Source organism: Delphinus delphis, chromosome 19 (assembly GCF_949987515.2).
Source record: "Delphinus delphis chromosome 19, mDelDel1.2, whole genome shotgun sequence".
Taxonomy (NCBI): Eukaryota; Metazoa; Chordata; class Mammalia; order Artiodactyla; family Delphinidae; genus Delphinus; species Delphinus delphis.
Window position 1 is genome coordinate 2,665,967 of NC_082701.1, and position 23,405 is coordinate 2,689,371.

Genomic DNA, 23,405 nt, shown 5'->3' on the forward strand with positions numbered 1-23,405 from the left:
TTCACTGATTTTTCTCTAGAGGTTATACAAATCCTGTCAAGGTCAGAACAGCAAGAGTTAGAAGGATACAGAACGAGACGGTGAAAGAGGCGCTGTGACCAGGCCGGGCTGGCCTGGTAGCTGGCATTGGGTGTTTCTATAAGAAAAGGAGAGAGTCCGATGAGCCCTGAGACTGGGGGCTGGAAGCACAGATGGCTTGCTGCGTGCAGCAGAGACTAGTCCCCGAGGCTCGTGTAAATGCTTCCGGAGTTACAAAGAGATGAGGTCAGGGACCACACGGAGAATGCACGGAGCGCCAGGTCTGGGCAGAATCCACACTGGGCAGGAGAGCCCGTAACCAGCGTGGGTAAGCGAGGCGTGCCGAAGTCAGGGTTCCGGAAGCTGCAATGAAGAAAAAAAGAACGGGGCAGAGTGGCCAGGGGTAAAGTGTGCAGTCATCTAGCATAGGGTCCAACCTTGTTTTCCTGCTCCAACCTTACTTTTCGGGGCATGCAACATACGCACAATAATAATGACTCACAACACCACAGATTTCCAGGACGAGAGGGTGGAAGGTGTGGGTGCTCTTTAAAAAGCCCCCCGTTAAATCTATTTCCCTTCGAGAGGCACCCTTACTTGTAGGTCCACAGCAACCCCTCCACCACGTATGAAATGAGGATCCTGCAGCCAGTTGAAAACCACTAACCCACAGGCTGGGTAAATAAACTCAATTTGCAAAACAAACTTCAGTTTAAACATGAATACGTTGCATGATAGTGAAACGCGGGTCACTGAACAACACGCCTTTCATAAACGAAGCCAAAGCCATCTTATCCATTAGGCTCCGTGTAGGCCACCACCACCAGATCAAAGGCATTAAACTTATCCACGCATCCCAGGACTTGAAGAGGCTGTGCATGAAAATGAGTAGCTTTGAAGAGCACCGAAAAGAAGCACAAAGAGAGCCCCAGAAGCAGCACCGTGGTCCACTCCTCCAGCACATGAAAGAAGAAAAATGAGCCAAGTTATCATGTGGTCCAGAGCAGTGAGAAACAGTCAAACACATTTTAAGACAGAAAGTATTGTCACTGAGCGTGGCGTCATTTCACCCTCCAACTTTCTTCCTTTCCCAGTTACTGTCTATCATTTAAAGAAAACACCATTTCAAAAAACATACAACTTTGAGATAATATCAAAAATGTCTATTGATCTTAATCTAGAAATACAGCTCCCCTAATAGTAGAACCACTGCTGATTGTATGCCCTCATATTGATGTAATATAATTACATAGCATCCCATAGGAGATATTCTTGTCCAAAGGGTTTAACCTGAAGCCAAAATCCAAGTTTTTGATCTAAATTCTGTTTGCAAGAAATGTAGGTGGTTGTAAATCAACTATACTTCAATTTAAAAAATTGCTTTAATAAAAAATAAATAAGAAACGTAGATGGGAAAGGAATGAGTTAAATCACAGAATGCAGAAGCGATCAGGTAAATACAGAACGTGGGTATTCAACAAGAGAACAGCTTGGGTCTGGTTGGTGCCTCGCTTGAACAAACCAACTTTAAGAGACGTTTGGGGGCAATTTTAGGAAACTGAATTTGGACACAGAATTCGATGATGCTATGCAATTACTGCTAACTTTATAAAGTGTACTAGCGGTCATGAAGGAGAATATGCCCTTAATTTTCATAGATGCCAGCTGAAGGCTTTAGCAGTCCAGTGTCATATAGTTTAAGAGGGGAGTTGAGGGGAGATGGGGAGAGGAAGCCAACATGGCAGGATGTTAGCAGGTGGGTGAACAGGATAGGATGTGAGTTCATTGGACTAGCATTTCTGCATTTTGAGATTTTAAACATTATTAATAAGTTTTTTTAAAGGTTACGTTGGGTGATCCCTGTAAGTGTACCCTTTATCAACACAGCCACTAAAATATTAGAAGTGAATTGCTTTAGGAGCTAAGGATGGCGTGAACTCTGCTAGCTCCCATCCAAATGTTATTGGCAACCTAAATGGGAAAAGAATTTGAAAAAGAATAAATATATGTCTACGTATAACTGAATCACTTTGCTGTACACTTGAAACTGACACAACATTGTAAATCAACTATACTTCAGTATAAAATTAAAAAAAAATTTTTTTTAAATAAAAAAATTTTTTTAATAGAAAAAAGAAATGTTATTGGCTCTTTTTCAACAGAACACAGCCTCTTTGTGGCCAAGGTGGCCCCAGATAGACCTCATGGGAACATACAGCAAACCTCTTTGTGCTGATGTGCACGTCCTTATACTAGAAACTAAAGAGAGCACAGAGATGCTGACAGTCAGTGATCTGGATCCTGAAACCACTCTTATGTGTGTAAAAGTATAGTCTTCAAAACAGATACCCCCAAAGTTCTCTACTGTTGCTCATAATTTTTTCCCCCAGCCCCACCAATTAACAGAATCTTATCAAAACGTCCCCAGTTGAGTGCTATGATCCAACCATTAAAATCTATTTCATTTTGCCTGGCTTTTTTAAATTTCTTTTTTTCCTACTACTGAAGTTTGCCCAGGGTAAGTCTGAATCACTCCACAGATTCAAGTGGATTACTTATTTGGAGAATGGCTAGCTCTATTCAATAAAATGTTACTTACTTTGTTTTTCAGGAACTGACATATGAGCCCATTAGTTAATTTTACCTTTTGACATAAATATTATCCTATTCTGCAACATTTGCAAAATATTATGTTTACAACCCCAAATCAACTAGCCCATAGAATGCGTGAACATCAAAAAGCAATAAAAATGGCATACTATGAAATGATGGATTTTCATTCACTAAATATGGTAAAATATATATTGTGAACCATACCAATAAGCTCTCTTTTTTCATTCTCCATTTTTTAAGAAAATTCTTAGACAGAAGGGCCTGAGTTTGTTGACACACGTGCCTCTCTTTTTTAATCATTTTGTCCTGTTCATCAAGAGAAGAGACAGTAAATATCACACAGCAACAACCGGGCAAGAAAAAGAGCAAAAACTAAAAATAAAAAATAAATCCAGTTACCCAAAATAGCTTCTGAACACTTTGAAAACATACTCCCGGATGCCCTCGATGAATGCCTTATTTGACATTACAGTAACACACATTCAGTAGTTTTTAAAGAGTATAAAATATTAATGAATGTAAAATACCCTGCCTGTGGGCCTTTCTCTCCAGGCTTTGGTTATGAGCTAGATGAGGGCTAGGGTGTGTCTTGTCTCAAAAGTAAAGTTTTCTGCCACATCTTGACATTACAACAACCTAGAGTAAATAACTAACACAACATCGTAAAGCAGCTATACTCCAGTAAAAACTTCTAAATAAATAAATAAAGTAAATCAGAGAATAAGATGTTAGTAATGTTTAGAATCCAAAACAGACTTTGCCCTTGACTTAGTTTTTTTTTTTAAAGTTATAACAGAAGTAAAGGAAAGCTGAATCACTTTACAGTCATCCTTAGAATCCCAAAGAACTCATTTCTCCTCTTTAAACTCATGGGTCTCCCTTTAAGAAGTAAGTATGTCAGATACATACAGATGAAAACCAGAAACATTGGTTAGCTAGTATGATTGGAGTATACGATACGCGTAGAATCATGATGGGTAACAGGGAATCCTTCTGTGTTTTCAATTTAAAATTCCGGAGATGATCATTTGGTATCACAGCTCTGGTGACTTAAACGCATTCGAAAAATGTTGATGTTATATGCAAATTACAATGTTTAGAAAACTTGCTGGATTTCCTTTCTTTTTTTTTTGATAAAAAGCTAAAGCTACCAAATACCAAAATCACCTCTAAATTCTAACGTGAGAAAGTGTCTAAGGGAGAAGCAACTTGTCCTAACGCAAACCCATTCCCAAGAAGTTAAACTCTGCAAATTCTCAGACGGCCAACCTGAGAAGTGTAAATCTGACACTCAACAATGTTAAGTATATTTACACACACTTCTGAGTCTCTCTTCCATTTTACTCTCATGCTAAAATACGATTTTACTGAGTTTAAAAAATTAAATCACTCATTAGGTCTACAATATAAAATACAGAATAATTGAGAAGTATCAGAACAATCTGATAATTTAACAACATCAGTCAAGATGCTTGGCACTGGCTATGTCCTTTGCGCCTTAATTACCTTATACAGAGTAAAAGGTAAAAACAAGTTTGACTTACTGTCAGGAAAATAGGAGTGAGGACCTGAGAAGCACCTTTGATTCACTGGTTTCTTTTTGTGCAGAAGAACAGTTAAGAATCCTTCAAGGACTTTTTCACAAATGCTTGCCTCTTTTAAAGCTGTTTGCATTCAGTTTGGCTTCTGAAAACAGGCCATGGTCTGTGTGTAACAAGCCTGCCAAACACATTCTTTACTTGGTAAGTTGTTTGCTTCCCAGGTCTTTCTTCTAGTCCAATTGTGCCACAGGAAGGGTGCAGCTGTGGCTTGGTCCCTAAGTGTGTGTCACGTGGTGTTTGTTTATTACTCTACCTTTCTGGCATATGCAAAAAAGTGATCAGATTCAAAAAGGGAGAAACAAAACCCCCAGTTCTGAGTAAGTCTATATTAACTGTGAATGATTAAAAATTCAACAGCCACGACAAGAAAGAGCAGATTCAGAGGAAAGGACGTTGAACAGAGAAAGAAAGTGAGGATCTCAGAAATCACAGTAATTTACACGAGAAAACTTTACCGAAGACTTCACTGCACTTCAGTGAAGTGGTTCTTTGTATTGGCTGATTCCTATGTGCTAGAAGGTATGCTAAGGGTTTAAAATGAATTATTTTATTTACCCTCAAAGCAAAGCTGTGAAGTTGGTACTATATTTGTACACAGTTCACAGATTCGAAATGCAAGACTGAAAGTCAAAGTAATTTGCAGATGCTCAAATAGAGGCAGAGCCAATACGTGAGTCCAGAGCAGTGTCTGGACTCCAAACCCACTCACGCTTAACTACCACTGTGAAAATTATGCTAAGAAAAACGATATCTAACATTCATTTAAATAGCTTAAGAGTTTAGACTAGATGGGCAGAATATTTTTCTTTTAGCTACAAATGCTGGACGTTCTCAGAATTTAAATAACCCCTGTTTATCAACCCTGAAAATCTGCTTACACGATTTTAACTGTAATCTATACATTTCTTGGGATGTGTACACAAGTTAATAACCACTCATGAAAGTGAAGGAGAGAGGGTGAAGCACTCAGAGACTATTCAGGTGATCGCCATTTTCATTAAGAATATGGAGATAGGGCTTCCCTGGTGGCTCAGTGGTTGACAGTCCACCTGCCGATGCAGGGGACGCGAGTTCGTGCCCCGGTCTGGGAAGATCCCACATGCCACGGAGCGGCTGGCCCCGTGAGCCATGGCCGCTGAGCCTGCACGTCCGGAGCCTGTGCTCCGCAACGGGAAAGGCCACAACAGTGAGAGGCCCGCGTACCACAAAAAAAAAAAAAAAAAAAAAGAATATGGAAATAAATGTTTTCTTTGACTTTAATTGCACTGCCTCCCTGTTGCGAGTCACATTTCTCTTCTTGTTTTCCCACTCGTTGCTTGAAGTAAAAGTCCATGAACAGGAAAACACCAAATATTTAACCTAGCTCCAATCCCAGACATTATTGACAACATTTATTTTAATGGGTGGAAAAAACAACTAAAATGATATCGTAATACACACACACTTTCTTAGTAACTAAACTGAAAGGATAATTTTTCTACTTCTGTAACTTTAAGGATTGTAATCTCCAATATGGTGCAGTGAAGCGGTTACAGGGTTAGGAGTCTGAGGCCTACATTCCTAGCTGTCGCTCACTAGCTATGTACCTTGGACAGGTGACAAAAAGTCCACAGGCCTCTGTTCCACGTTTATAACAGGAGCCAACCTTTCCTGTTCCAGGCCTCTGTGCATTGATGACGGTGCAGCACTGCTACAGGTCGCAACGCTTACATCCTCCAAACTTGGATTTACGCGTGACCATGCTACGTGACGTTAACCCAGCCCCCCTCAGTACATGTCTCAGATATCTAATTTTTTTATATTTCTTTTTTTAGTTGAAGTATAGTTGGTTTACAATATTGTGTCAGTGTCAGATGTACAGCAAAGTGATTCCATTTTATATATATATTTTTTTCTGATTCTTTTCCATTATAGGTTATTACAAGACATTGAATATAGTTCCCTGTGCTCTACAGTAAATTCTTGTTGCTTATCTAGTTTACAAGTAGTAATGTATATCTGTTAATCCCGTACTGCTGGGAGTTCCCTCGCGGCCCAGTGGCTGGGACTTGGTACTTTCACTGCCGAGGGCCTGGGTTCCATCCTGGTTGGGGAACTAAGAGCCCACAAACCACTCATCCAAACAAACAAACCAACAGCTCATATTCCTAATTTATCCCTCTCCCCCCGCCTTCTCCCTTCGGTAATCATAAGTTTGTTTTCTACGCCTGTGAGTCTGTTTCTGTTTTGTATATAGATTCACTTGTGTTAATTTTTAGATTCCACATGTAGGTGACATCATATAACATTTGTCTTTCTCTGACTTACTGCCCTAAGTATATACTCTCTAGGTCCACCCACGTTGCTACAAATGGCAATATTACATTTTTCTTTACGGCTGAGCAGTATTCCGCCGCATGTATGCACACCTTCTTGATCCAGTCCTCTGTCGATGGACACTCAGGCGGCTTCCACGTCTTGGCTACTGCGAACAGGACCGCTCGCCATGAACACTGGGGTGCGCGCATCTTTTCGAATTAGAGTCTTCTCCAGAGGTACGCCCGGGAGTGGCACTGCACGATCACACGGCGGCTCTGTCTTTAGTTTCTAAGGGCCTCCACGCTGGTGTCCACAGCGGCTGCACCCGTCTGCATCCCCACCAACCGTGCAGGAGGCCCCCTTTCCCAGCTCTCTTTTCTCAATCGTCTCCTTAGCCTTCTTCCTCCCTCTGGGTCCTGGGCCCGAGGTCTGACCCTTTGCTCCCGGCAGGTGCACCTACCGTCTCCCCTGCAAACCCAAGCCCCCGGGGGTGGGGCAGCTCAGCACCCTCCGTCTTGGCTTCACGGAAACGTCCAGAGACGATCGGCCCATCCGTCCTCCCCCGAGTCAGAGGCCCAATCTCAGTAGAAAGCCAGCCGCTGAGCCTCTGGGGGGGGAGTCGTAACCTTTTGCTGGTCGAGGGTCTGGAATATTCGAGAATCACCAGAGCGCGGGGCAGGCACGCGCGGGGCGGCGAAGGGGCAAGGGGCAGGGCCTCTGCTGCCAGAGTCTTCCAGGCCTGGGCAGGGGCCTCAGTCGCGTCCTCACGGCCTCAACGACACACCACGCGTTCTGTTCGCTCGCAGGGCCGCACGCTTGGGAGTCCCGCCGGGTGGGGCCCGCGGGCAGAAGGCACCCTCTAGAGTGGGGGAGGGGCGGGGCGGCTCGCGGGTCAACCAGAGGTCACGTCCTCCCCGTGACCTTCCCCCCCCACACACCCTAGCGGCTGTTGGCCCTCACAGCTGACGTTTAAGAGAATTCACTTCTGCATCACCGTGAATCCCACCCTCCCCGCAACGTGATGAAACTCGTGTATTTGGGTCACTTTTACATCTTTCAAGAAAAGTCACATGTCTTGCCCTCAAAGTCTTCCGTGTCTTTTGCAAGATGCGTTTCTACGTAGCACAGAGTTTCTGTTACAAACGCGATAGGATCTATTTTTTAACATTTTCTAATTAATTGTTGCTGGCCTGGAGGAGCAGGGTTCATTTTGCACGTTAGTTTTGAGCTCTGCGGAGCTCTGTTTATTCTGATTGGAAAACTTCGGAATTTTCTAAACCAAACGTTAATCTGCATAGATTGTTTTACGATTTCTGTTTTCTAGCAATTCTCACGATTCTCTGAAGTTGAATTCCTGGGACAAAGCCGATTGTTCCTGATGAAGTCTCACCCTCTGACTCTTTTATAATATCCTGTTTCTCTTTACGGTGCTGTGTCAATTGTATCTTTCGTAGTTGGTATTTCCTTCTATAGTCTCCGCTTCCTCCAAATTGCCTTTTCTTCTCCGTTTGCTCATTAATTTTAAAAGCACACAGCTCAGCTACGCTCAGATTTCTGACCTAGAGAAACTGTGAGTTGATTGATGTACATTGTTTTAAGATGCTACATTTGGGGATGATTTATTATGCAAAAATGGATAAGGAATACACCAGTTACTTCTGTGTAACTCCCCCAAACACTCTAAGCCCTGTAAAGTCAAGACTCCGTATCGTTAGCCTCCGTTTCCCCAGCTCCTAAGCTAGTGTCTGGCCCAATGTAGCAATTTAAGAACAAAAGAAAATGAATTTAATCATTGACAGACTGACCCACTACAAAGCTTGTGACTGAATTTCAGTCCAGCCTGGGCGGCCCCAGGCACTCCAACACCTCAGAGCGATGTAAGATTTCTTTAACTTGGTAAAAGAATCTTCTGATTACGGATTCTTCACAAATGTGGCTTACTGAAGTGAGCGAACGGCATCTAAGTCAGGTAGAATTAATTTTCAGGAGCCTCCCAGGGGAAGTTGCTAAAACCTCCAGAGAACGGTTTCCTTCTTCAGGCCTTTGACAACTTTTGTCCAGATCCCTCTGGTTTCCCCTGAATCAGGATCTTCTCGAAGCAGGCAATTTGGGTACATTCAAGCCTGAAAATCGCCGCTGTAGCTAGTGCTGACTCTCGTTTTACTGTGCATTTCACAACCCACCACTGCTGACTGATGATCCTCAGCTGACTTGGCAGGAAGACAAGACACATGGTGGGACTTCAGCCACCACTGGCCACCTTTGGCGACGTGCACCCCACCTGTGTGTGGGAGCGCGTGAACACCCCTGAGAGGTCTGCCTGTCACGCATGGGGCTCCCACTAGTGAATTCAGTATTCTGCAAGTATCGCAAGACAGAAGCCAGATGCCATGACAGGGCTAAGTGTCACTTTATGGCAGGAAGGGATGGAGAATATAAGCCCTGATGTTACACTGCCTGGGTTCAAATCCCAGCTCAGCCACTTAGGAACTCAGGGTCACTGGGTAAATCACTTCACTTCTCTGGCCTCAGAGTTTCCAGCTGTAGAGTGGAAGGTGAAAATAAACGTCCTTCTTTCTCGGGGTTGAGGTAAGGATTAAAGGCGATAGTCAACACCAGTGGTTCTCAGACTTGAGCCGCATCAGAATCACCAGGACGGTTTGTTAAAACACAGATGGCTGGATCCCACTCCTGGGGTCTCTGATCCCGTAGATCTGGGGAGGATCTGAGCATTCACACGTCTAACAAATCCCCAGCTGATTCTGATGCGTCTGGCAGGGAAGCACGAGCCTACAGAAGTGCATAGAACAATGGAACAATGCCCTGCACAGAGTGAGCCCTTGATAAATGTCAGCAATCACTCTTTCTAAATCTTAGTTGTTATACATCGAGTCTGCTTTTAAAATAGTCCAATAAAATGGCACTTTTGACTCATCTTGATGCTTTCTCCCGCCTGAACATGATCATGGACATTCTTAAGTCCTCATTGATACGGGAAGAAGATAAACTGAGTTTTCTCACATGTGTGGGTATCACTAGTCTTCCTATTAGGGGGAGCAGTAAAACTCAGACTGTGATTGTATCTTTATTGCCAGTGGCTCCCGGAGAACCTGTTTCCTGGAGGTTTTGTGGTCCCGTCTCTGCCCATCCGTCTCCCCATCATCCCGGCTGCCAATAACATCGACTTTCGGGATGAGAGATAACAGGATTCCTTGCCTGTCTTTTCGAGAGTCCCTGAAAGGTTTACTTTTTGTGGCTCCTTAAAGGGACCAAAGGAGACATTTAACACTGATGGTTTAAAGCCCAGGCTCAAGCGCTTGCTGCACACAGCTCCGGTCCTTTCTAACCTCTGGCTGTCCTGCGGGGACTTCTCTGGCTCGCTCATCACGTGTTCTTTGTTCTGACATTCTGAACCTTGCTGTCTCCTATTTCCCAAATGAACTAGCACAAGGATGACCCTTCTGCTCCGTGGGGTTTAGGCTCCGGCTTCCCAGGCTGACTTGCTGGCTCCAGCTTGGGCTCTTGGGCCACGGCTTGCGCTGCCTCCATCCACCCCTTTCTGGATGGGGACGGGGCCCCTGCAGCACAGCCCTCTGCTGCCATCTGGTGGCCAGAGGCTTCCCATTTTGCCGTGTCTTCACGAGGCACTTGCAGCCTGTACTGTGTTGCGTTCACATCTGGCAGGATTGGAAACTGTGCGTCTAAATATCTCTGCGGTGGTGGTCGGGGGGCGGGGGGAGACTGGACCTTAATTATGAAGTCTGAGATAAAACGTTTTTGAATAAAAAACTCCCTGGCATTGCCACATTTCCAGTGTGAGATTCATTCTCCTCCAGCTTTGAATTTAAACTGTAAGCTGTTATTCTAATTTCTTTTGACTTTCAATTACGCTAAAATGACCGAGAAACTTGCAGTGGCTTTTTAATACAATTCAGTCCTCAATTTTATTTGCTCAGTAGTCTGCTGGATAGGCCTTGTGTCTCCTACTGCACGAGAATATCCAGGAAGCCCAAGACAAGATCCTGGGGTTTGCATCTTGCAGTAACAATACATGTGTTGATTTAAATGACTGTAAGTCAAATAGAGCCAGTAGGACTTTTTTAAGGTTCTTACCTTGAACTTCAAGATGTAAGCAAAGATATACAGACGTGTGGTTCTGTATAGACGGTTATGTTTATCTCGGGCACACATTTCTAATATTCATAATGAAGGCTTCTAAATAGTGACCCCCGCCCCCAAACGAACAGTCCCCAATTGGGAACCTCATTAAGAAAGGGCTTAAGAGGAGCAGAAAAATAACTTGACATGTAAGAAGAAGGTAGGTCACAAAATAACCAAAAGATAATCCAAGATGAACTCAAAACAGCACTAAGAGAAGCCTTCCAATATGTACACAAAGACCTTCAGAATAAGTTTGCAGACGGATTCTATCGAACTCTGATACAACATCTATATTTTAAAAATCAGAATTTAAGAGATGTGTCTTCTACCTCAATCCAAGTGGACCAGAACCAGAACCACCGCCCTTGAGCAGAATATGGAACACTACCTGTGTGTGCTAAAAACCACAGAAATGTGTTAAAGATAACTTTTCCACGGAAACCTTTGGGTGAATGAATCTATTTTCAACTCAAATCTATGCATTAAATCGGTGTTCTCAAAGAGGGATATTTTCTCCCGAGGGGACATCTGACAAAGCAGGTTATGCCAACTCCCAAGTGTGTCTATTCTGATCATAAATTCAGGGACTGCAGACAGAAAGCCCAGAACATTGCAGACATGAGAACACTGGGTCTCAAATGTGTTCTCAGAATTGCCTTTCTCTGGATGGGATCCTTGACTTCCGGCGTCGTACCTGAACGTTACCCATTTTACTACTGCTAAGACATTCTGCACTTTTTACGCCACTGTGATTCTCAGCTTAGGAGCTGGTGCCGAAACCAACACTGCTTCAGATGTTCATTTCCTTTACCTACTGGACCTCTCCACTCGGACGTCTAATGAGCATCTCAAACTTGAAAACTTATTCCCAATCTTTCCCCCACATCCTTAAACCTGAACTTTCATGCTCTTCATCCCATCTGACGTTAATAGAAGATGAGGTCAAAGAGATAATAACTGAGGACAATTCCACCCTTCCAGTAACTCAGACAAAAGAAAACTTGGGGCCGGTGACTCTCTTTCCCACTGCGCCATCCTAGCTCTACCTTCAAAACGTTGAGAATCCAACCATTTCTCACCACTTCCTGATTCAACTCATCTTAACCTCTTGCCTAATCAGATGCAGTTGCCTCCTACCAGGTCTTTCTTTCTCCCCCTTCCCCTCCCCACCACTGCATCCCTTTTACGTTCAACACAGCAGCTAAGTTGCTCCTGTTCAAATATATCAGATGATGTCCCTCCTCTACTCAAAGCCCTCCCATGACTTCTGGTCGCACACGAAGTCCACACAATGTCCATCACAGCCCCTTGGGGTCTCTCTCTGAGCCCATCTTTTACTAGTGCCCCCAGCTTGATCGGTCCACTCAAGCCTCACAAGTCCTGTTGCTCTCAAACAAGCCACACACTCTGCCTCGGGGCCTTGGCACTTGCCGTCCCTCTGTCTACACTGCTCACTCCCCAGCTCGCCGTCTCAGTGTGGTGTTACCATCACTCACCTGCAACATCCACTCCACTCCAACATTCCTTATCTTCTTTTCTCAGCATCTAATGCATTATACACATACATATTTTTTAGTAGTTTGTCTCATTCTGCTATATTGAAAGTTCAGTGAGGGCAGAGATTTTTTATTTCAGCTACGTATCCCCAGTGTTTTTAAGTGCTGATTCAAAAGAGGCATGCAATAAAATATTTGTGAACACACGAATGATACAGGAAAAGCAATCTTCGTTTAAACCTTAAAGATTTTGGGCACCGTCACAGTTCTCAAGGACTGCCTCATGCCTTGGTTTGGGGAAGGTAAATTCTGAAGCATGCATACTTAGTGGTTACAACCACCCTTTTAAAGTTGTATTTCTTTAACCAGCCAGATAAAACCTAGACTTGCATATATTTGAAGACCAGAACTTCCATTTTTTAGTTTGTAGGAAGATTTATTCTTTCCTTAAAGAGCAGAAGAGCAAGGATGTCTTACTTTTTTAGTCTTTACTTTTTACTTTTAAATTTTGAATCATGTTGTGTATATTGTCTATTCATTAAAAATTAAAGCAGGGACTTCCCTGGTGGCGCAGTGGTTAAGAATCTGTCTGCCGATGCAGGGGACACAGGTTTGAGCCCTGGTCCGGGAAGATCCCACATGCCGCGGAGCAACTAAGCCCATGCACCACAACTACTGAGCCAGGAGCCACAACTACTGAGCCTACGTGCCACGACTACTGAGCCAGTAGCCACAACTACTGAGCCTACGTGCCACGACTACTGAAGCCCGTGCACCTAGAGCCCGTGCTCTGCAACAAGAGAAGCCACTGCAATGAGAAGCCCGCGCACTGCAACAAACAGTAGCCCCCGCTCGCCGCAACTACAGAAAGCCTGTGCACAGCAACGGAGACCCAACACAGCCAAAAATAAATAAATTTATAAACAAAAAAAATTAAAGCAAAAATGCCTTTAAAAATTAAGGAATATAGTTGACATTAGAATTAAAGGTTTATCAATTTATAAAGCTGGACCGAGAACACTTTTGATCTCATTCAGTCACAGACTTGATTTCACATACTTTTGACGTGTTTGGATGTAGTCAATGGAAAACAAGTATCAATTACATAATAATTACTTAATAATGTCTACAGTATAATGTGGCCAAAGAAATTACGAGCCAATACATAAACAAGAGAATTAGCATTCAATACCTTTTCCTACAATAAGAATTAGATAATGTGATGCAGAACAATAATGATATCACACTGTTAATAAAATGACTACAGTATTGTGGTTAATGAGACATAGAAGAATTACAAATAAAAGGGAAATAAAATTGCAACCCAAGTGAGGGATTCATTTAGCCAGTCTTCAACTAAGGAGGTTACACTATAGTTACAACACAGAACTTGGAAAATCCTATTACCACGAATTTAGATGCAACCTGACAATAAAACTTAAGTGATATCCTGTCTTAGGAAAAAGCACTGGGTTGCAAAAACCTGAAACTGTTAAGTCACAGCCAGAAGCTCATAAAAAAGCAGTCACCTGAACAGTTGCCAGCTGACTCTTCGAGGGTAGATGCGGGTTTTATGCTTATGTTAGCATTTACTGTAATTACGCCCTTGAGCAGTTCCAGTCTTTACCTGGGCAACCTCACAGCATCACCCACCTCTTAGTCTCAAGTTATCAAGAGGTGAACTTCGGTGACCTGAGATGGCCCTTTTATTGGCAACTGTTGTGACCCTGGGAAGGTCTGTGTGTAGACATGGGATGAATTGGGAGATTGGGATTGACATATATACACTACCATGTGTAAAACAGATAGCTGGTGGGAACCTGCTGTAGAGCACAGGGGGCTCAGCTTGGTGCTCTGTGATGACCTAGATGGGTGGGAAGGGGGGAGGGGGGAGGGAGGTCCCAGAGGGAGGGGACATATGTATACATATAGCTGATTCATATGGTTGTACAGCAGAAACTAACACAACATTGTAAAGCAATTATATTCCAATAAAAAATATTACTTTAAATTACTGATTTTTTTTGGAATTCTGTATTTATGCAAGTGTGGTAGCAAGCTTTCTAATCATGTAGTTTTGAGTATGCTATTTTTAAGGTGCTTAAAATTATTAATTTGCTTAATCTGATGAATTAGATTTGCAAGAGCTGCTTTAGGTACTTGAGAAAAATTGGTTCGTTAAATTTAAAATCTTACCTAAGTGTTAAGAGAATCAATTTATTCAAACATTCTAAGGAAAATGATAAATATGTATTAAATATTTGGGAAAAATTTAATTTGTTAAATGTAATAAAATGTAAGTAAAAATGATTGCTTTATATTTTCACAAAATAGATTTGAGATACAAAGATCTAAAGCATATCTAGTTTAAGATTAAAATATGAATATGAATTTAAACACAAGTAACTGTCAATGTTCCCCCTTGAACATTCTTGTAAAAACCCCACAGATACTAAAAATAAATTACTAACAATTCTAGTGCCAGGTTTTTTCTTCATTTTTAATATGAGACACTCATTATTCGTTTATCGACGCTAAATAACAAAGAATCCATTTCATACAAAATGAAGGGTTGTCTTAAGTTTTCAGTTCTTAAAGCTTATTACTAATAACATAATCATATTTATTTTTCTTAAATGGCAGCATAATTACTTACATATAACACATTATGAATGAAAAATAAGTAAACTTTTACCTTATAAGAATAGCTGATATAAAAATTATTCACCTGAGAATAGATTCTTTCATTTTATGTACCATGTTCTTTCAGGAAAGAAAATGAAAAATCAATGTTAGGAATATTAAAAGTACATGAGGGGTAAGCATTTCTATTAAAAAAAATTAATGTGTATTTATGTTACATAAAAATACAGCATGATTTTTCCTCAAATTCAGAGCACATTTAGGAGAAAATGTTGTGTGACCAACAGAACAATAAAAGCATGACAACACTTACCCTAAACAGAATTGTGCCCCAATAAAATATCGTTATTACCACTAGCAAAGCATCTGTCATATTATATAAGTACAAAGTATCTAACCTCTTTCTACTAGACTGTAAGATCTTACATGGCCAAAGGGGATAGTTATTGTCCTATCCAAAGAACCCATTGCTTGAAACTTGATCACTAAGATGTCTGTTGAATAAAATTACTCTAAAAACATTTTAATGATAAAAATATTGGTTTTAGATAGTTTGGGCCAATTTAAAGGAAAAAAAGGCTTTAAAGAAAACCCCCGGCCTTTTACTGAGAACAAACTGGAAGAAAGATTAAGAGCTCACAAAGAGAAATGTAAAGGACGCGCATCATTGTGTTTTTCAGGCCTCATTCCTGACGCTGCAGACAGATGTTTGCATTATTAGTCACGAACCACAGTCGCTCTGTGAAGTCCGGGTGTTCACTTTTAAGATTTGATCGTGGATGGAAAATATAAGGCAGGTGATGTGGCTTTTTCTAATTTTTCCTAATATATGTATTTATATTTATTTGTACTGGTACAGAAAAAACGTTTTGAGATTATAATTTAAGACATTTTGAACTGTACACTGTCAATAAAGATAAATTTCATATTTGACCTGCTGTGTCCTTTTCTTCCCACCCCACTTACCCTTGTTTTCCTAAGTAGTAGTTAAATTATACTTCTGAATAGAAAAAATTCTCTTACTGTGAAAAAATGGGAACAGAACACTCCTACATTTTAATTTTAATTAAATTAAAATAATTTAATTCATGACCAAAATATATTCACTCTAAGTATGTAAAAACTTTAAAAAAAAGTCTTTTTAAAAAAATGCTTACAAGAGCACAATAATAGTGAAGTAACTGAATGAACTTAATAGATAGGAAACGTGATTATGATTGGTCAGCAGAGCTACAAAAACACCCCCCCCCCCAAAAAAAAAGAAACCCTGGGTATTTACATGAATATCAGACACTAAAAGATATCTCTTTACGGCACTGGTTAGCAATGACTTGCTTAGAAAATACAATGTGCTATTTACTAATTTATCTACAAAGGTAAAGATTTTCTTTCCAAGGTTTCCTACTTGTCTTCATCGTGTAGTACTGTAGTGTAAAAGTTACAACTTTTACTAAAGATGGAAAAGCGAGATTCTCAGGTGAAGAACCAAAAGGTAGGTATCCTGAGGCAAGTGCCCTGATAATAAAAGATTAAACGCACTAGGCCACTGAATCCTACGAGGAGAGGTAACTTCGCTGCAGGCTGTGGAATCCGACCAGAGGCTGTGTAAAACAGCTCATTTAGATTAGTTAGAAGACAGACCTCTGAGACGGCACTTAACGTACCTGCACTGTTAGCAATGTGGCCAAAGCAACAGAGGAGGGTACCAGTCATGTACCTTGTACCGAGGCTGAGAAAGGTACACTATTGTACATCAGCTGCTAGAGCCTAAAAGCACAGCTGTCTTATTACACGGGACGCAAAAACTTGAGTTTCACCTACGTTAGTTAATAGCTTCACTAAAGGGTTTGGATCTTTACAGGAGCTCAGCACCAAATCCTTCTGCTGTGGCTGCTGTGCTTTCAGACCCTTCACCCCTAATACATTTGTTTTCACAAGGTTAATAACTTTCACTCATCTGGTTGAAATATAATGTCCACTAGTCGGATTTATATTATATCTATAGTCCACACGTGGGCTCTACAAGGAAATATTTCTAAGACTGTCTTAACCATAATCTTACTTCAACTCTGTCAGAGAGTGAAATTCTGGCTTCTTATTAAAGAGAATTATGTATAGTTTACTTATCCTTACTTTAAGGCCCAAAAGCTTATTTACAGTCCACCACGTTCCAAAGTGAATATGAGATGAGTTACTAAATAAATCTACACGGTGATACAGTTAAAACTCTATAAAGGAGAGAGAGATTCAAATAATACAGTTTATTTCTAGAATAAAAGAAAATGTGTCCTTTGGAAGGAAGATGACAAAAAAATTTCTATCTTCCACGAGGGGTGGAGGTATGGCTTAATTCTGGTAGCTTTATAGATGTCTGTCATTCTAGCCACAAGCAGTCAAAGAATCAGACTATTACATAGTAAGATTCTACACATAGTCTTCCACAATAATGGAAACACCTCTGAATTTTACCGTAAGCAAAAGAACTGTGACGAGAGCACCGTACCTGAGTTACTTGTGTCTAAAATCACTAACAGAACGAGGTCTCCTTCCAGTTATTCTGGCTGATGATGCCACCCAGTGAATGTCACTTCCTGCAGACCTCTATGTGCACTGAGACTGTCCAGTGTTCAGGCTTTTAGGACGCCAACTTCCATTCAGTTTCTTTTAGAAATTAAAAAGGAGAAGCAAACTTTTGCTTTATGTCTCTGTTCTATGTGTTATTTATGTATTCGTTTTTTATTTAGATTGGGGTATTACATACTTATGTAACAAGATGGTATAAACTTAAAAGATAACTGTTCAAAATAAGATGATTCTATCACTATTTCTTCAAATCATAAAATCACAAGCACTGCTTCTGAAAAGTGAAAAAGTACATGTTCAACTTCACATACAGACTACAGTGCAGTATACTTCGGATACAAACGTGCAGTTTCAATGCATTATACACAAGTTTTATTTGAAGAAAAGCAAAACACACAACCAACAGCATTTCAATTAACGAAGTCAGGAAAATCCCACGTGCTTTCATGGTTCTCCAATTACCGTTCAAGCAATAAACGTTTAAACCAAAGTTAAAATAAAGTGAAAAAGAAACAAATGCAGTAAGCAGACTGAGCAACACAAATTCAAAATACTACTCTGTCTTCCTGTGTCCTTTCCCACCAAAGTGTGCTGTTCGAAGTACCACAAGTGTTATCTTCTTCCTCTTGTTCTTTAGTGAGTTCTATAAAAACCTAAATGAAAATAAATTAATGAATACAATATGCTGCTGTGCAATTATCTTACAAAAATTTTAACTAAATCAGCAATAGCATAAGGCAATACCTAATTACATTAACAATTCAAGTATCAAGAGATATACTGCCATTAATATATTTAAACAGAATAATCTCCACTAATCCCACAAAAAGATGAATGTTACTTTAGAGGATTAATAGATTATTTATTTTTTGATTAATATATTAAAGTAGCATCATAAAAATATTTATAAATATTTAAGCAATGTAATTTCAGATGTGCTAATATGAAATACCCCCATCATGACTCATTTTCTTCCAACTGAAGAAAAAATACTGAGCTATTCAAAATAAGCAGGTGGAGAAGTTCAAGTTGTTATTTACAAAGTTTAGGAATATTCTATAGCGATTGGTCTCCGGCTCACAATCTCCTTCCCTGTCCAATATATACCTAAACAATTAGATACTGGACACTTTCTTCTACAGAAGAACTTTTAAAATTTAACTTTATAGTACCTGTTCCAATGTCGCTTGAGAAAAGCTGTATTCTTCAATGGCAAAAGTATGTTTAGCTGTTAAAATATAAAAATAATATTTCACTTATTCATATTTTCAAGTAATAAAATGGCAATAACTACTGAGTGGCTAACAATCTGGTTTTGTTGTTGTTGTTGTTTTAATCTCTATAATCAACTCATTTCGATTTAAAGCTGCCAACACAGGTCACTTTCCTCTATCTGCTTCCTTTCTCTCCCAGCCGCCCAATTCTCTGCGGCCCTAAGTGCAACATATTTCACAGGACGGACTTGCCTTACTCTCCTTTTCCAAGCAGCCCCTCTTGCCCCTCCTTTCCTCTTCTCCCTCATTCCTCCTGTTTTCACGTGTCTTCCGCTCCTGCTCTGTCTCTCCCATCCCCCAGTCCCAGTCCAGTCCACTCTGGACTTCTTACACTAGGTTCTGGATCTCATGGGTCATGTGTCCACATGCTTTTCTGTACTTATTTTAGGTCCGTTTGCATTCTGGCCCAATATCAAATTTCTGGTTTTCTATTCATTCCTTTAATTCTCCCTAATTACTTCAAATGTTCTCTTTAATCATAAAGAAAACAGTAGGAGGGACTTCCCTGGTGGTCCAGTGGTTAGGACTCTGTGCTCTCACTGTGGAGGGCACGGGTTCAATCCCTGGTCGGGGAACTAAGATCCCACAAGCCGCGAGGCGCAGCCAATAAACCAAAAAACGTATATTTAATGAAGTAACACTTTTTTTTTTTCTTTTAAAAAGAAAGCACCAGGAAGTTTCGTAGTTTACAAATGCCGTAAAATAACCTGTACGTGAATACGTGCCCCACCCAGGAGACTGCCTCTCTCTGCTGGTGAGGTATCTTTATCCCACCTAACATTTATTTCTTAAATGCCAAGATCCAATAAACTTCTTTAAAGTTTAGATTTAGGAATGCCTACCCTCTTGCACTATGAATTTTCCTCTCCCTTCTCTGCCTGCCACTGGTGTCTTGCTACCATTGCTACCTCTCTGGTCTAATACGAAGTAAGGATTCACGAAATTCAGTGCTCCCACTTCTGGACTGAACTGGTGAGGGCTAATTAAGACGAACTTTCTCAGAGATGCAACGTGAAAAACCGCGGTGATGTCCAGAGTGAAAGGTTTACGCTACAATACAGTTAATCTACAAAATCCCTAGCGTGTGAGTATTTACCTACAGCTTAGATTAAATTAGTAAAAGGTCATCTTCTTACTTACCATAGTTTCTACAGTAAACTTGAGTCCCAACTTCTAAACTTTTTAATAAAATTCTTTAATAATTCGAAAGCTACCTCACAATGTTTTTCAAATATTACTTACCTTCTTCCAGCTTAGAAAAAGATTGTGAAAGGGATTGAACATCTTCCTTAGGAATTTTATAAGCCAAAATAGAAGAAAAACTGAAAGCAAAGATAAAATACAGGTAAATTCAAAATAACTACTATGCATTCTGAAGCTTTGAAAGTTCAAAATAAAACTCCAATAACTTATTTTGATACTTATTTAGACAAAAATTATTTGAAATCTTAAAATATTTCCATGCACAATAAAATAACTCTCTCATTACTCCCGGATAAGAACTTTAAAAACTTTAAATACTATTACATGTTGAAAGATCTAACATTAAAAATGAGTCAGCTTCATAAAACTCCATTCGTCAAACTACATTAGTCCAATATTGGTTATACTATATTTTTTCATTAATCCTTAATACAATAACCAATTTTTATGATTATTGCTGTACAAAGAAATGTAACTAAATTTTTTAAATCTTTACCTTTCCTGACGGCTTGCATTTGGGAAAATATGCTGAATTTCTCTTTGAAGACGGTCTACTTCTACGTTTTCTATCCAGTCCTTTAATTTGATTTCCAAAAAGTATCCTTTTCCAAATTTACTCTTTAGATGTTGGACTGTCCCAATACATCTGTAGTAATTTTTAAAAGGAAGTACAGATATAAGATAACCTGACAGTTTTGAAGATAATTTCTCACTTAAGAATGATTTAAATAAAATTCCCACATTAGAATACTTGTCAATTTATATAAAAGGTGAAAATATAAGAGATAATACAGAGTTTTCATATACCCCTCCCCCAACTTCAGTTTCCCTAATACTGTCATCTTGTATTACCGTGACACATTTGTCAAAATTGAGAAACCAACGCTGGTATATTATTACTGAGTTTACTGCCTTTACTTGGACTTCACCGGTTTCTCCACTAATGTCCTCCTTCTGCCCCAGAGTCCACCCAGGATCCCACTGTGCTGTGTGGCCACACCTCCTCAGTCTCCACTGCTCGGGGACACTTTCTTATTCTATCCTTCTTGGTCTTGGTCATGACTTGGACAGTTTTGAGAACTGTTTTTGTAGGATGTCCCTCAATTTGGGGTAGTCTGATGTTTTTCTCATGATTAGACTGAGGTGTGGGTTTTTGGAGCAAAGAACACAGAGCTGAAGTACTTTCTCATCACGTCCCAGGGGGCATGTGATGACCACGTGGCCCTGCCTGCTTAGGGTGGTATTTGTCCCATTTCTCTGCTGTAAAGTTACTATCCACCCCTTCCCATACTTTAGAATACAGACTGGCTTTAAGTCCAGGCGATACTTGGGAGATACTACACAATCTGGCATCTTTCTGTAAAGAGATGTGTCTCTACTCCCACATTTATTTACTTACTCCATCGCTTACCTATATGAGTATGAACTCGTATATTTATTTTATACGCTGGGTTACAATCCCATACAATGCCTACCAATTTTTAAAAATAGCAAATATCATGCCTGAAAATAACACTCTCAGTTGTTGAATAATTAAGCCAATTCCAAACGCAGAGTGGCTGGCCAAGTTTTGGAAGAAAGTAACATACTTCCAAGTGATTCTACAGAAAGCTGATAAAACAAGGGAGCATTTTTTAACATTTAAGCTAATGTGTATTATTATAAGTTTCTGAAATGACGGCGTTCCAAATCCAGACGCGTGCTCCGCCCTGCGCGCCTCCCCCCTCCGCGGCAAACAGCCACCTTAGCTGCCCAGACACCAGGATAGCCACTCGGTCACAGACAGCCTCCACCTCCTCCATGCAATGAGTGGCCAGGATAGCTGCCCGCGTTTTGTTCTTAAACGCAGCTCTAATTGCTCTCCTACAAAATATAAATAAAACGAAAAGAAGGGAAGGTGGCACCTGAAAAGTTCATGAAAATACCTGAGTTTTAAAAATCCAACTATTTGGTTAATTTAAATTTATCAAATATCATTGCTATAATTAGTATATTCTGCCCAACTGTGATTCTTCTATCCCAACTCATTTTACCTTATTTTTGAAAGCTTGTCAAATGGAAAGAAAGTTCACGATTTCAAGCGTTTCTATGGGTTAAAAGTATGCTAACCAACCGATTACAGAAACCGATGGCTTTTCACGTTATAACAAAAATAGCCACAGAGTCATAAAGAAAACTTAACATGCGTCTGAACCAAACCTCACATTTTATAGACATGGAAACCTAGGCTCAAAGAGTTGCTCAAACAATGATGAGTGCCTAGAAAGAGAGTTCCAATGGACATTTAGGACAATACTGTTATGAGATGTTTACTTACATATGTTACTTTATACAGGAAAAAAAGCCTTTAAAAAACTATTCAGACAACAGTACTCTCATTTTTGTCCTGGCACACATAATATACTGTTAACAGCTGATGAAAAATATGATCAGGTTTAAAAAGTTTAAGGGGATCTCGAGAAATTTTTAATTACGATTTCTCCTTTTGTGCAGGATTTTTAATCGATACATGTATGTGACTAACACAAAACCACCCGTGATGATGCCACAGCACAATGGGTCTCAAGCGTCCCTGACGTCATACTTACCACATGTGCTGTTTGGCTTTAGGGTCCATACCTGTGGATGGCTCGTCTAGCAGAGTAACGGGAGGGTTCCCCAGCATACTCAGAGCAAAACACAGCTGGACGGAAAGAAAACGGAGCGTGGGGAGGCTATAAGAAACTCTATCAGGTGGACCTAGAGTCTGTCATACAGAGTGAAGTAAGTCAGAAAGAAAAACAAATACCGTATGCTAACACATATATATGGAATCAAAAAAAAAAAAATGTTCTGAAGAACGTAGGCGCAGGACAGGAATAAAGATGCAGACGTAGACAATGGACTTGAGGACAAGGGGAGGGGGAAGGGTAAGCTGGGACAAAGTGAGAGAGTGGCATGGACATATATACACTACCAAATGTAAAATAGATAGCTAGTGGGAAGCAGCCGCATAGCACAGGGAGATCAGCTCGGTGCTTTGTGACCACCTAGAGGGGTGGGATAGGGAAGGTGGGAGGGAGACGCAAGAGGGAGGGGATATGGGGATATATATATACGAATAGCTGATTCACTTTGTTATACAGCCGCAACTAACACAACAATGTAAAGCAATTATACTCCAATCCAGATGTTAAAAAAAAATAGAATGTGAAAGAAGAAAAGAAAAGAAAAAAGAAAGTCTACCAGGCACCAGACTGTACACACGCTTGTCGTTTAATAAAAGTACCTTTCGCTTGATTCCTGCAGGTAGTTTCTTTACCGTTTTCTGGAGATGTTCTTTTAGATCAAGTGCATTTGTTATTCTGCAAAATACACAATACAAAATGAGTGTACCATGATGCACATAAATACAAATATAAAGTGATCACGGACACTGTTTTTTTCCTAGAACAATTACTCTGTTGAAGCTCACTTTAAATAAATTAATATCTTGATTAAAAGGTTCACTTTAAAATAGGTTTCATGACATTTAT

The 23,405-nt window shown here is 40.3% G+C and overlaps 1 protein-coding gene across 2 annotated transcripts in view; it reads right to left on the reverse strand.

Annotated features, from left to right (window-relative positions):
* Positions 1-17,759: 17,759 nt before the first annotated feature.
* ABCA5 (ATP binding cassette subfamily A member 5) overlaps positions 17,760-23,405 on the reverse strand; it is a 51,402-nt gene continuing 45,756 nt past the window's right edge. For both annotated transcript variants that reach the window (XM_059998404.1, XM_059998403.1), the window contains 7 exons: positions 23,159-23,234; positions 22,479-22,573; positions 21,634-21,753; positions 20,387-20,536; positions 19,930-20,009; positions 18,586-18,641; positions 17,760-18,066 (listed from right to left, as the gene is read on the reverse strand). In XM_059998404.1, the coding sequence (XP_059854387.1) occupies positions 17,959-18,066; positions 18,586-18,641; positions 19,930-20,009; positions 20,387-20,536; positions 21,634-21,753; positions 22,479-22,573; positions 23,159-23,234 (685 nt within the window). In that variant the 3' untranslated portion in view covers positions 17,760-17,958. The remainder of the gene's footprint in view (positions 18,067-18,585; positions 18,642-19,929; positions 20,010-20,386; positions 20,537-21,633; positions 21,754-22,478; positions 22,574-23,158; positions 23,235-23,405) is intronic.